The sequence below is a fragment of the Perca flavescens genome, chromosome 16 (genome assembly GCF_004354835.1).
Source record: "Perca flavescens isolate YP-PL-M2 chromosome 16, PFLA_1.0, whole genome shotgun sequence".
Classification (NCBI taxonomy): domain Eukaryota; kingdom Metazoa; phylum Chordata; class Actinopteri; order Perciformes; family Percidae; genus Perca; species Perca flavescens.
In genome coordinates this window covers 17,239,224-17,254,497 of record NC_041346.1, presented here as the reverse complement: position 1 = coordinate 17,254,497, position 15,274 = coordinate 17,239,224, and the positions used below count along the sequence as shown (strand labels likewise).

At 38.3% G+C, this 15,274-nt stretch overlaps 1 protein-coding gene across 1 annotated transcript; it reads left to right on the top strand.

Annotated features, from left to right (window-relative positions):
- The first annotated feature begins 5,461 nt into the window (after nucleotides 1-5,461).
- ggt1b (gamma-glutamyltransferase 1b) lies at nucleotides 5,462-13,645 on the top strand. Its single transcript, XM_028602438.1, has 12 exons — nucleotides 5,462-5,628; nucleotides 5,855-5,985; nucleotides 6,116-6,205; nucleotides 6,481-6,673; nucleotides 6,780-6,940; nucleotides 7,316-7,465; nucleotides 9,579-9,715; nucleotides 10,967-11,154; nucleotides 11,913-12,040; nucleotides 12,469-12,581; nucleotides 12,705-12,818; nucleotides 13,499-13,645. Exons 1-12 carry the CDS (start codon nucleotides 5,462-5,464, stop codon nucleotides 13,643-13,645), a joined length of 1,719 nt encoding a protein of 572 aa, XP_028458239.1.
- Nucleotides 13,646-15,274: the final 1,629 nt, after the last annotated feature.

The window sequence follows — 15,274 nt, the reverse complement described above, 5'->3', positions numbered from 1 at the left end:
TCCTGGGGTCCCTGTGTCAAAGTTGAAAAAGTCATCTGTTGTGTCCCTGTTGGCCTCCACCTATTGGCTTGACTGCTTATTTAACTGACCCTTCTCTTCTGCACCCTCTTCACACTGTTCCTCTGCAGTTTGTTCTTTCCTCTCCTCATGCAGAGGTGTCAAAAGTATTTACATTCATTACTCAAGTAGAAGTATAGATACTAGGGTTTGAAAAGACTTTTGTAGAAGTTGAAGTATCAACTCAAGCTTTTTACTTAAGGAAAAGTGTAAAAGTACTGGTTTCAAAACTACTTAAAGTATAAAAGTAAAAGTAATGTAAGGCAGAGATCTTCAAAAAGGGGTCCTCAAAGTCATTGCAGGGGGGCCTCCAAATTATTGTACATTTTTGAGTCTTTTTATTATCTTTGAGTCTTATAAAATTAAAATGCCTTCAACATAATTCCAACATATTATTAGCAAATATAAATTCCCACTGATGATAGGCTTACTGGCCTATAGGTAAGGGAGTCCCTAAGACATCAGCCCATAGATACAGTTAATCCTAGATTTACTGTGCCACATACAGTATGTTACATTAAAATATTATAAAACCATGCCAACAATTAATATTTTAATAGCTTATGAAAAAAGGGTATGTAAGAACGCTTTAGGTTGCCCTAACTGTTATTGTAGGCCCAGTTTAATAGGCAACTTAATTTCATACAATATGTAGTAGGGGGTCCCTGCTACATCTCACTTTAAGTTAAGGGGTCCTTGGTTTAAAAAACGTTGAAGACCCCTGATGTAAGGGGGAAACAATGCCATTAAGGACAACAGCTTAACCCCAAAACGTTAGGACAAAATCATATGACTATAATAATGTAATATTAAAATCATACCTGCAAACTCAGAAGGGCTGAAAAAGATGACACATCTCTGTGTCTGTGGTTTTCAGACAACGGCAGCTACAGGCTGGTGTTACAATCCTCTCCAGTGAAATACAGACACACTTTTACACCGTTTAGCTCTCAGCATTTTAACCGTGTTTACTCCCGCTGCTAGCTAACCCTAGGCTAACGTTAGCTGCTGCCAACTGTAGTGTTAACTAGCGTCCCGTGCAAATGTAAGGAGTAGAAAGTACAGATAATTCCGTGAAAATGTAAGGAGTAGAAGTAAAAAGTATGCTGTAAAATAATTACTCCAGTAAAGTACAGATACCCAAAATTTCTACTTAAGTAAGGTAACAAAGTATTTGTACTTCGTTACTTGACACCTCTGTCCTCATGGCAGATGCGATCTTCTCCCTCGCAGCCCAGAAAGCCATTTTCCTGGTGAGGAGGCACTTTATTTAAAACTTAAATATCAAAGGTTTTGTGAGACGTCATGCAAAAATCAATATTTATTCTAAAGCTGCGATGCATCAGAGCAGTGGAATAGGTCCCTATTTATCATATTGACTACCTACAGTGGGGCAAAAAAGTATTTAGTCAGCCACCAATTCTGCAAGTTGGTTACCTATTGCAGATTCAGTCTTCCCAGCAGGTCTACAATTTGCAGTACTACAATTTTGTTTCTGGTGTCCTTTGACAGCTCTTTGGTCTTGGCCATAGTGGAGTTTGGAGTGTGACTGTTTGAGGTTGTGAACAGGTGTCTTTTATACTGATAACAAGTTCAAATAGGTGCCATTAATACAGGTAACGAGTGGAGGACAGAGGAGCCTCTTAAAGAAGAAGTTACAGGTCTGTGAGAGCCAGAAATCTTGCTTGTTTGTAGGTGACGAAATATTTATTTTACCGAGGAATTTACGAATTAATTCATTAAAAATCCTACAATGTGATTTTCTGGATTATTTTTCTCATTTTGTCTCTCATAGTTGCAGTGTACCTATGATGAAAATTACAGGCCTCTCTCATCTTTTTAAGTGGGAGAACTTACACAACTGGTGGCTGACTAAATACTTTTTTGCCCCATTGTAGATTCATATGTCATCTATTTGAAATGAACCACCAGCAAACTACTGTAAGTTAACCTTTGTGAGATAAGTACCACTGTGGATAAAGAGCTATTCATCCAGTGAATTTGTGTTTCCACTCAGGTTCAGGGTCATGCAATTGCTCTGTGGTATTTTAGAAAGTTGTGTGAAGATTGAGCACAGATGACTTACTATTTTGGTGATAACTTGAATATCTTTTCAAGCTGTTTCTTTCCGTGTTCGTTTGCATTTTGTTCTTCCCGTGGTTATACACTGTAGGTGTTTTATGGTGGGGTGGGTTAAAGTTTAATGATTTAGTGATAGTTACAGTACATACTGAGAACCGCAGCAAGCCTATTACCTATAAACTGCGGCAGATATAGGCACACACAGCAGCCTGAGGGCCTGAGAGAACTCAAGGTAAGAAAAAAAATGTTTCGCATGTCTAGGAAGGTTTATCTCAATGATCCAGCTGGTGCAATGTTTTATCCAAATCTAAGGCTAGGATTCAAATTCATGTTGTTGTTTTACCTCGCAACATTTCCCTTTAGCTTTTAATTGGTGAAGCAGCTTTCTTCTTTGAGATTTGAAGGCAGGTGGGATTTTTAAATAAATGGTGTGTGGACTGTAATGTTGCACAAAAATGTTTGTACTGTGCAACTATTATTATTTATGTAATTTGGTTTAATTCCTCTGACAGATTACCAAATCTGCATGACAGAAGGTTTTAGGGCTTGAAGCAAATGGGGGTATTTAAAAAAAATTAATAATTTTTCTTTTATTATTTTTGGCTGCTGAAAGCAGAGCCAGGAAGATACAAACAGTCAGATCATCTCAGATAGACAAAACTATTGAGATTTAGACAACTTTACCACAACAATTTAAAGGTTTATTGACTAGCAGAGCCCTCAATATACAATTAAAATCCCTGTTATCTGTGAAGGCTACATTATTTTAAATCTACATTTCAACTTTTGGTATCTATTTGAGTGGGTTTATTTTTAGCCAGGGAGTTAAACAACGTAGAGTGAGGTTGGGGCTCTATTGCTGCCCGCAGAGCCTCCATATAATTTGAGCTTTTACAAACAGGACAGATTTGTGCAACACTTACTGTACCTAATGACTGAATTCTTGTCAGCCTCAGCTTTACTTTTAGTCTTGTTTATTGTGGATATCACACAAAGATGGGCTGCTGTTGGGCTTTGGGCTGAAATTAGGCAGCTTGTTCGAGTGAATTGACCGAGCTTTCGTTGTCTTAAAATTGACCAAGCGACCTTTGTTTGTAGTGACATAACATTACCTGGATCACAAGAAAGTTTGGTTACACTTTACTTAAAGGTATCTACATGAGAGTGACATGACACTGTCATGAACATGTCATAAACATTATAAACAAGTCATAAACGTTTATGACATAACGCTTCTTTCAGTAAGTGTCATTCGGTTTTTGTCATGACATATTATGGTTAGGCTAAGGGTAAGAGTTAGGGTTAGGGTTAGGGTTCATGTGTCATGACTGTGTCATGACAGTGGCATGTGTCAATGATAGTGTCATGTCTCTCTTATGTAGATACCTTCAACTAAAGTGTTACCGAAAGTTCATTAATACCTGGAGATATTTATAGTCCGCTCAGAAGAACCTTATAGGATGGGAATGATTATTCCAGGTATTAGTCAAACCCTCAGTCGTAACCAGGAAAACAGAGTTATTGTTTGGTAAAATTTTGATTGTAAAACGTATTAAAATATTGATTAATGTTTAAAAAATATATATATTTGGCAAGTGACCATGGTATAAGCAGGTCGTCTATTAATACCTGACAATGGACACCTCGTCGGGCATTAATCCCTACATAGGTACAGTACAGCTTCACTGTCATTTCAGTTGTCTTTTTTCTTTCGCAGTAAAGATGAGCAGTCAGCCGTGACTGTGTGTGAGCCAATGAGTCCCCAAATATCTTCTGCCTTACTTGGTCTGTTAACCATTGTCGGTACTTACTTATTTACATTAATAGGTTCAATATTTAACATTATTTACCTGCAGAGATGAGCACAAATACATCAAAAGTATCAAATTACAAATTATTGCTCATCAAATGTATCAAAATAAAGTACTGGTATGACCACATGTAATATGCGTTATGACCCCCTACATCCAAAAGATGAACTCTGCTAATTTCCCACATCATTTGAAGTGGCCAATCAGGATAACTTGCCAGGTGTTTTCTGTCAGTCAAAGCAACCATTGACTGACTACATGAACAGCCAATTCAAATGCAACAGGCAGAACTGAACATCTTTCAGATGACAATAAGCCATAGTGGATGCCTTTTTCAAGAGTGATACGTATTTGTGCAGTGGAGTAAATACATTTCTAAGATCTTTAACTTTATAAGCAACTAGTTGAAAGAGTGCATAAGACACAAAACAGTACAGCAGAGTATGACAAAGTACAAAATAGTAGAAATGAAAGAGAAGAAGCCCCCTTCCTGTCACCCCAATACCAACAACAACAACAACAACAACAACAACAACAACAACTTAAAAAATCACACAAAAGTGTTCCCCTAACACTACAGTCCAGGGAACACAAATGTAATACTGTAGTTTAGAATGAGATGGGACATATGGCAGAATTCCCTTGCATTGAGCCAAAGACTGTGATGACACTAATTGTTGTGCAGGTTATTTCTACAGTTTAAACCTGGGGATAAAAATGTGTCTTATTTGATGAAAGAATTACATTAAATAATATTTGAAGTATTTAAAATGCACAAGTATTAAAGCAAGTACAAGCTCTTAAAGTATGTTGTTAAAAGTGACATCTTTTTTTTCTGTCCAGCAAAATGCAAATTACAAAATACTCAATAGTGATTAAATAGGCTTACGTATTTTAAATATATTTAATTGAAATACTGCCCATTTCTGTTCACCTGTTGGCACATAATGTAACAGAACACAGATTCAACTCTGTGGTAATAAACTAATGTTCTTCAGTCCTGCTAGGAATCAGAATTTAAACAAAATCCCTGTTTAAAACATTCTAAATGGTTGATGCTACAACCAGCTCTAATCAGGGTGTTTGTAAAAATGTTCCTGGTTTTAATTTGTAAATACACATGAAGTCCACATTAACTAAACAAACATCTGGAAATATATGTTACACAAAACTGACATATTGTTGTGAACAAGCTACGTTTTATTCACATAAGGAATATGCTGCAAGTTTTGTGTACTACTTGTTTCCTCTACTAAATTAGAGGTATCGATATGCATTACTTTTTATGTAATTGATATTTCCATACACCTCATCTGTAGGTTTGAATTGTTTTTGTGAGTTATCATAATGCTTCATCGATTCTTCTAATAATGCAATATTATCATTTATGTGATGTGAATTTTGGGTTTCTGATTTTACAAAGCAAAGCTCATTGCAGCTGAATGAATTTGTGTAATTTATTTTTTCTCTTGACAGGCATTAAATAAATATATTGCTCCTGCACTATAAAAATGGCAAAGAAGATAATAATTGTGGCACTGGCGATGCTTCTGTTGGCATCTGTCGCCACCTTCGTGGGTGTCTTTTTTGGTGTCGAGAGAAGGAAGCAACCGAGTGAGCCGCGGTACTTTAAGGCAGCTGTGGCAGCAGATGCTGGGCCGTGTTCAGAGGTCGGCAGGTGAGAGCGTACACACTCAAACACCCTTCAGGACAGGCACATTGCTCTGCTGTAAACAGACTCATTCGTGCATAAACATAAAGCAGGAACATTGCTTGCACTAACAGCCATACCCATGTAAATCCCTGTGAACCTGCTTTGTTCTTTGCCAACAGGCCAGGGTTTTAAGATCTTAAGAGTAAAAACTAATCCTTTCCTATGTGTGTTTTGATTAATTTTACTGAAGAGACATACTAATAAAAGGGGGGTCTGCAGTAGATGCCTCTATAGCTGCTTTACTGTGTGTTGGACTTATGAACGCTCACAGTATGGGTATCGGAGGAGGACTTTTCTTCACCATCTACAACGCCAAAACTGGTACACCTTTACTTTCACATACATCCACAAAGTCTTCTGTTGTTTAATTTCCCACTGACACAACAAACTTGTACAACTTCCAGATCATCTGGATCCTAAATGCATTTCCTGATTTGTGACTTGTACACAGGGATCGTTGAGACCATTGATGCCAGGGAGATGGCACCTCGCAATGCAACAGAGAACATGTTTGGGAACAGTACAGATTTATCCCAGAAAGGTAATGTTTAACCAGCACTATCAGACATGGAAATAAGCTGAGGGAAGTTTCTGTTAACATCAATATAATGAGGATAGAGACAGACTAAAGAGACAGTGTATATTCTTTGAGAGCTCTACGCTCAGGAGTAAATAACAACAAAAGTTTGAGTCTTTGGAGTCAAACCCCACAGTACTACTGTATGTATACCAGTGCCCTAAAATAACGTAGTATGTAATAAATAACTTATGAAGCAATAATCTAAATCTTGTTTCCTTGGCTTCCATGGTTGGTAGGGGGGTTGTCTGTTGCTGTACCGGGGGAGATTCGAGGTTATGAGATGGCACACAAACGACATGGAAAACTGCCTTGGAAAGACTTGTTCCAGCCGAGCATTGATCTTGCAAAAAAAGGTTTTCCTTTGGGCAGGGCACTTGCCTCTGCTATTTCCAGTAACAAGAAAACAATAATCAAGGACGAAGCCCTATGGTGAGAAGCATCGACCTAAGGAGTATAAAACCAGTGTCTGTTTATTTTAAAGTCACTTAAACACATGTTTCATTACCATCTTAAATTATTTTTTTCTCTATTTCAGTGAAGTGTTTTGTGGGAAAAATGGCACCATCCTAAAAGAAAATGACACCATCAAATTCACGAGGCTTGCAGAAACCTATAGAAAAATAGCGGAAGAGGGTCCTAATGCTTTCTATCAGGGACCACTGGCTCAGAACCTTGTGACAGATATTCAGGCAGCAGGTAGTATTTTTTATTTTATTGTATATATTGAGAGTTGATGATCATAGACTGTATAACCAAATTGTCTAAAGTCGTTATATTGTTTATATAAACGCTGCTTTCTTTGTTAGATTAAAATGCCTATAATTACCAGCAATAGCAAGTTTTCCACTTTTGTCATTCATAGTGAAAAGTTTGCAAAATTTTCTTTTACTTTATTTGACAATCCAAACAGCTGTTTCTGCAGATCAGATCATTTTTGCCTTTGCTAAAAAGACGTAAGGACATTTAATAAACTGACATACACCTCTCTCTGCACAACTAACTTTCATGTTAAGAAGGTTTTTCCAGTTCTGTCTAAATATGCATTCACAGTGTGTGTCACTCCGTGTTTAGGCGGTATCATCACAATGGAGGATCTGAAGGATTATGTGCCTGTCTTGGATGATAACCCTTTAAGGGTGAATGTGGGGGAGTACACCATGGCTGTTCCCAATGCCCCAGCTAGCGGCCCTGTGCTCTCGCTGATATTAAACATCTTGAATGGTAAGCTTTGATGTTTTGTCCAAAAACATCCCGAGTGGGAGTGCTTCAATGTGAGCTGCCTTCACTTTGCCAGTCACTCTCTCAGACTCCACTGTGAACAACATGTTGATCTACTGTAAATAAAAACCTTAGAGTATCATACTACTACATATGTAAAGTTTTTACATTTAACTTCTCCTGAAGAAGGCAATAGATTTGTGAGGTTGCGCGACCTCCCATTTAACAGTCAATGTTGGCGTCTTTTAACCACAACCATAATCCCTTCCCACCAAGTAGTTTTTAGGCTGTAGGAATAGCAATAGACTGACATATCTTAACATTTAATTCATGACTGTCACACAATTTGGTACATATATTGATGGTTTCCAGACTGTGTATCTCAAAGGGTAGGTTCACAATTTTTCCATCTTAAAACAATAGTCAGGTACCCATATGAACATTGAAACAGGTTTTGCTTGCTGTAATCCTGTTTATACTGGCTATACACAACACATTCTCACTCCCAACTCGTAAAATATTGACGCTTGGTCACTGGCTCTTAGTGTCAGATACAACAGCAAAATCCCCCTTTAGCATCTGCATGGAATGCACCGGGCACAGCAGTAAGCTCGACCGCGGCGCTGTAAGATGATGTAGTATCAAGAACGACAATGGTACCAAGTAGTATGAAAGACCGAAAATCCGCATAAGGACGTTGGTTGGGATGGTGGATGGGTCAAACAAAACAGGACTTTCACCCAGGAGACTGTGGTTTGTGTCCCGTTCTTGTCCGCGTGTCACTAAAACGTACATTTTGTAACCCCACCCACGATCTTATCCTAAACCTAACTGTCCCATTCTTGTGCCACATGTCAGTTTAATGTACATCCCGATCCAGAGCATCAAAAAGTGACGGCAAGAGTCCTGACCAAGTGCGTTCAAATATGACGCCAAAGAGCAAGACGCTAAAGGAGACTATTTGCGGCAGTTACAAAAGACAAAGGTACCTGACCAGGCTTAGCTTTTTGACACGCTGGGAGTAAGAATGTGTTGCCATACAAGATCCCCTCCTAATGTACCTACAATGTAAGGGAATGCTTACATTGACAATGCATTAGGAATCTTCCAACGCATTCTCATGAACGAGCTGCATGCTATTGTACGAAAACTTATGCATACCTGTTCATAAGATAGCCCACAAAATTAGGCTGGAGATAGGTCTGGCAATGCAAGACTACTGCAACACTAACAGATAGCAATAAGCAGAAATAAGATACTGAAACAATATCAAGTTTACATTTAACTTCCTCCAATTTAGAGAATGAAGTTAAAACACCTGAGGGAGCGACTCTGTAACCCTGACAGAAAGGGTTTTGTTTGATTGAAGTTATTAAGATCAATGATAATTGCAGTCCGTGTCTACATACCTGAGAGGCTCAGAGTCTGATCAGCAAAGTTCATGAACACGTTTCTAATCACATCATTGCTACCTTGGCCTATCATCATTAATCATATGTCATTTCTGTGTACATCATAATCTGCCTGATTTTACTTTATCCAATATTGGCTGGTTGTTGCAGAAAATCCAAACTGTTCATGTTGAAGACACTGAATCTCTGCTACTTTTCAGTACAGTGACAGTGTCTGCCTCTGAGGATTAGACAAGAAACTTCCTGCTAAAGTAATTAATCTCTCTGAACCTTTCCTTTCCTCTGACTGGCCATTCACTCACTGCGGCCCCCTGCCTTACATGCTAACACTAATCTCACCAATTTACCTTTAATTGGACACAGTTGAATGGTGGAGGCTTCATGCACACATTTTAGTGACCGCCAAAAACTTTTATCCTGCTGATTTACCGTGACTCCTGCCTCTGTCTGTCAGCTGAAACCCATCAAACCAAAACTCTGGTTCCCTCAGCTTTTTTTCCTGTTTGCCCCTTTGGCTGTCAGCTCAGGCTAATACCCACGGTCTGGTCCCAGCAGCTTTTAGACTAAATAAAAACACAGGAATAGGCCGGGTCAAGTCCATTTTAGCTGTCTCCTTTCCTACCTGAACAGCCATCTGAATGAATACAGTTGAGTGAAGCTGTGGTTTTAAATGGAGTTACTAATGATTGTTATATTTTCTACAGGGTACAACTTCAACTCAGATAGTACGGCAAGCACTGAGAAAAAGATCCTAACCTACCATCGCATTGTGGAGGCTTTCCGTTTTGCTTATGCAAAGAGGACCTTACTTGGAGATCCGAAATTTCTCAACATCACAGATGTAAGGTCCTGGTCTTAAAATGGTGCTTAAAATAATTAAAGGGTTGGTTTGTAGATTGTGGGGTGCCACGCTATGTTTGTGCTACCTACCCAGTGGCAGCAGCAGCTCCTCTTGTAGGAAAATACCTCTCCAAGCTGAAGGCCAAGTACTTTGTACTGCATTGATTTAACATGTTCTGTAGACATCTCTAAATTTGTACAATAAATGTTTTAATATGTACAAACAAGGCACTTAAAGAGTTAAGAGTTGAAGAGTAAGTTAATACCAGGCTGAAAAGCATTGTTTTGCTGCTGCCTCCGGTTAAAAGTTTCAAGCCTGTTTCACCTCTGACCACACCCAGCTAAACTGCAGTGATGTCACGGTGTGCTCGATCAAAGCAAGGTGAGAGGTTAAACCGCCAAAGGGCGTGACAAAGCAGTTGTTGGGAATGTAAATGTGCTGCACGGCCTGCATATACTCTGCAGATACAGACACCGCCACACACTTCTAGTGGCCCATAAATAAGGATTGAGAGAGATTACTTTTGTATTAGTCAATTGTTTTTGTTAAAGCTTGCATATTATAGCTTTAAGGATAGGGAAAGATTGTGTTTTTAGTTAAATGTTAAAAAAGAAAATGTGCCTGAAGTCACTTTTTCAATACTGAACCAAGAGCACAATCTTTTTCTTACCTAAACTGAGTGCTGTGAGTGCCTAAATACAAACATAAAAATAGTCATGCTCAAGTTGCAGAATTTGTAGTGTCATAGGGAATACAAATAAAATATATTGGCAGTGATTATTTTGCAGCAACATTTTCCAACTTGGCAGATTCAACATAAAGCATGTTTCCTAATTATGATGATACAAGTAATCTAGGTGGCATTATGTTCCTCCCAAAACATGCAAATTTGTAGTATATGACATAAACATATTCTAGGAAGTCCGATTTGGCATAGATGTGTAATTATTTTTCTGCTTATAGAATACAGTATGATAAGAAAATAGTTATTCCCCTTATAGTACAATTACTGACTTTAGAGATTACATACCTACATTATAACATGTAATATAGTTTGACAAGCCATTCATCTTTGGAGAGATCAGTGAATCTCTGCTACTTTATCCCAAAGACATGAGTGACTTGAGACGCATGCAATACTTTGCCACTCTTATATTAGTAGGAACAATAGTAAAATGTCCCAGAACGTGAACCAATACTTAACAAATAACACTCAATATGTTTCACTAAATATTATTTTCTCTTCCAAAGCTGATCCAGAATATGACTTCAAGTTTATATGCTGATGTCCTCCGTAAAAAGATCACAGATGAATCCACACATCACATGAACTACTACGAGCCAGAATTTTACCTTCCTGAAAACCACGGGACCGCACACCTCTCTGTAGTAGCAGAAGATGGAAGCGCTGTGGCCGCCACCAGCACCATCAATCGCTTGTATGACCTCCTAACTGACCTTTCCAAATATCTTTACCAATTTTAGTTAAAGGCAGGGTTGCTAATGTTGAAAAGCTAGCAAGATTTGAAAGTAGCATCTCTTCGGGGTTCCATCTAACCCCTCCCCCCTGCCCTCGGGGCTCTGACCCACACACCCACACAGACATGCACAATTACCTCTGCGTTGCTGCTTCAGAGCAGAGCGGAGAAGAGACCACAATTTTATTTAATGTTTCGTTCACCAGTAAGTAAACACCTAAAATTATCATAACAATATTACAACAAACATGACTAATGTTAGCAATGTGGCGACGACGCACATTTAGCTCAGGCTCGTACACGGGAGGGGTACGCGCTGTGGTGCAAGGAGGCATTTCATTGGTTCTTTCTAAGCTGCCTGCGAGGAAGTGATTGGGCATTTTTACAGGATTACAGCAGCCACAGATGATGAATCCTTTTCGCTCCTTTTTCAGAGCCCATAAATTATTTATTGCTTTCGGGGTGTAAAGACCATTTCAAACAATATATTAAAAAGTGTTTATTGGAAATAGTTACCAACCCTGCCTTTAATTGGTCTTGTGCCTGTCCCCCTGTCCTCCTTTGGTAACACTTTATAATAACAATAATCAATAAATGGTCAATTAATTAATAATTAATAGTTAACTTATTTTTAATGAACTATCAATTTACCATTTATTAGTGATCGTTATTATAAAGCATTACCCTCCCCGCTTGTAACGGTTATTGTTTTCCTGCAGTTTCGGCTCCAAAGTCATGTCAAGATCAACAGGGATACTTCTCAACAATGAGATGGACGACTTCAGCTCTCCACTCATCACAAACAGTTTTGGAGTACCTCCTTCACCCAACAACTTCATCAGGCCAGGTTAGATTTAAACACACACACACACACACACACACACACACACATACACACACACAAATTCAGCAACACAAATTGTAATATAGATTGGCTGTTTAACGGTAGGCAGGTTTAAAGTCACACACAGGTCAACCCTCCCTTCTTGACACTTTACATTGTTTCATCTTTTGTTTTTTTTGTGCATTACTACTAAAAATACAGTGTGGATCTTCATTCATTTTTTTACAACTTTAAATCAAAGTAGAGTATAAAGTGATTCAAATAATCTTGTGGAGATAGGTCTATATTTTTCTACACAAAACAACCATTTTATATCTACTTTGATTCAATGTTGTGACACAAGATGAATACTTTTTATAGGCACTGCAAAGCACATCAACTTGTTTCATTTGACCTTGTTAACTTAAACTATCATAAAATTCGGTTAAAAGGAAAAAGGCCAATGTCTTCCATGTGTCCAACCATCCTCTTTGACAAAAACAACAAAGTTAAGATGGTGGTCGGAGGCTCAGGAGGAACGAAAATCACCACTTCTATCGCTCAGGTAAGACATAAGCCACAGTCTGAAAGTTATCCAGTTAAATTAATGAATTGTACTGTTGTAACTTGTTACTCCCTGGCTATTACAGTAAGGTTATCATTGGCTGAAATGTTTGCTGTTTTATAGGTAATTCTGAATGCACTGTTCTTTGACTACGATCTGAAGAAAGCTGTGTCAGATCCGAGGGTCCACAACCAGCTGAGTCCCAACACCACTGTAGCAGAGCCTGACTTTGACAAAGTGAGTGTCACAAACAGAAAACAATACTGATATGTGACTAATAGCAGGGTGGTGTGGTGTGTAGGGAAACAATCCTTCAACTAAAAGCCCAGCTAACACTGAGCCCTTATACCTCAGTCATGACCGTCACCCGTCACACTGTTCATTAATGTATTTGTGAATAATGTTCATAAAGTTATTATCAACACATTCTCATCAATGGGTTTGTGATATCATACGAAAACTTAAGCACAACAATTTGTATGATCTCTTATGAAAATATGGAGACTGGTTACCGGCCTACGTTACAGTTAAGTTTAGCCAACAAAAGGTGACTGTGATGCGCCTACCGGTCACCATGAGGTGACACTGGTGACATTGTGACAGTTAAGTTTAGCCATCAAAACGACTGGTTAAGATTAGAATTTTTTGGGGGGTTTGGGTTTAAACACTGGTCCCCTTAAGTAATACTTCTGGGACACAAACACCCATTTCCTGGGTGAAAGTCTTGTTTTTTCCTCTTAACTTCTTCCGGGACACGAACTCTGTTACCCTGCTTAAAAGTCTGAATTACAACCGAATTACAGTGCATTACTTTTCATAGCTGTATGAATGGTTCATGAGAACAGTATGCCACACATTGCCAGTTTTCCTTAGTTTGCATGGCGTCTGTGTGTTTTCATATATGCTCCTGTTTGCAGAACGTCCTGGATGGTTTGGCATCAAAGAACCACGAGACAGAGTTCCTCAAATCAACAGGAGCTGTGGTGCAGGCAGTGGTTCGCTATGATGGCGGACTCCATGCTCAGTCAGATCCTCGCAAGTGGGCGTATGCTGCAGGGTACTGAGGTCATAAACACACCTCTGATAATGCCGAGAAACTGTAGCCGTGTGAACCTTGACACCAATAGTACGAGCTGGGAGATTAGAGACTTGATAAAGATCCAGGAACCATTATCCGTATCACTTGTTCTCTCATTACAATTCAATTCAGTTCAATTCAATTTTATTTATAGTATCAAATCATAACAAGAGTTATCTCAGGACACTTTACAGATAGAGCAGGTCTAGACCACACGCTATAATTTACAAAGACCCAACAATTCCAGTAATTCCCTCAAGAGCAAACATTTAGTGTGACAGTGGCGAGGAAAAACTCCCTTTTAGGAAGAAACCTTGGGTGGTGAGAAAAACTTCCTTTTACACACAACACAACTCAGATAACAGAACATTTCTGCTTGCTCTGACTTTGAAGACAAAGTGCCTCAGTATGAAATGAATTATGAATATTGACTTTCATGCCCAATGCATTTACATGTCACGTCATCATTTCATGCTATTAAAAAACACAAACGATATTTAGATGTTATTTTAAATATAGCTTTACCACCATCAGTGTTTTGTTCACACTGTGCCAGTCATAAATGTGTACATTTCTACTACTGTACCTATTTATGAGGCACTTTTGTAAATCATTCACAGTGTAAAGCTGTTTCCTGTTGTTGTCGTCCATTAAAGATATGAAATGTGAAGTCTACAGTAATTATTAACGTCAAAGAAATCAACCAGAGAGACCTCAAATATAAGTTTTTTTGTATTTTAAAACTTTAAAATATTTCACCAGGACTGTTCATTTGAGGTGTCAGCAAGCAGAGGGAGAGCAGGCATAAGCTGTTGTTAAAATAAAGGACTGTAACACCTCAGGGTCAAACAGTCTTACTTAATGACTTATTGTAATTTCCCACAAGTGCGATGGCCTGTAATGACCTGATAACAACATGACAGCTGTTGCTACCCACGGTCACCGCTGGGATTCAGGGCTCTTCTATTCTCATGTTAATGTGTTACATAATTATTGAAATCTATAAAAGTGTAAAATGATACTGCCTTCATCAACTTTTGGCTACAAATGGCTGGTTCATATATGTGATAGAAACAGTTTTATAATACAAAGTGATTTAACAATTACAACACTTGTATTTATTTTAAAACAAATAAAGGAAAATCTCAGTGTGAATTTGGTCATTTCTATTGTAAATGTTTTTTTTTTCAGCAGACTAACATGCTTACACAGACAGTGTTAGCATGCTGGTGCTCATCAGGTATAATATATATTTTTTGTTTGGGTTATGTTTAGCATGTTAGCATGCTAAAATTTGTCTTAGCACTAAACACAAAGCACACCTGAGGCTGGTGGTAATGTCAGTAGTTTTCAGTAGATTTACACCTGATGGTGACGCTAAATAAAAAGTAAATAGATCACCAAAGTCAGCAGGATTCATCTTCTGGGACTATGAATGTCAGTGAAAAATGTCATAGCAATCCATCCACAGAGGTGTCAAGTAACTAAGTACAAATACTTTGTTAAGTAGAAATTTTGGGTATCTATACTTTACTGGAGTAATTATTTTACAGGAGACTTTTTACTTCTACTCCTTACATTTTCACGCAATTATCTGTACTTTCTACTCCTCACA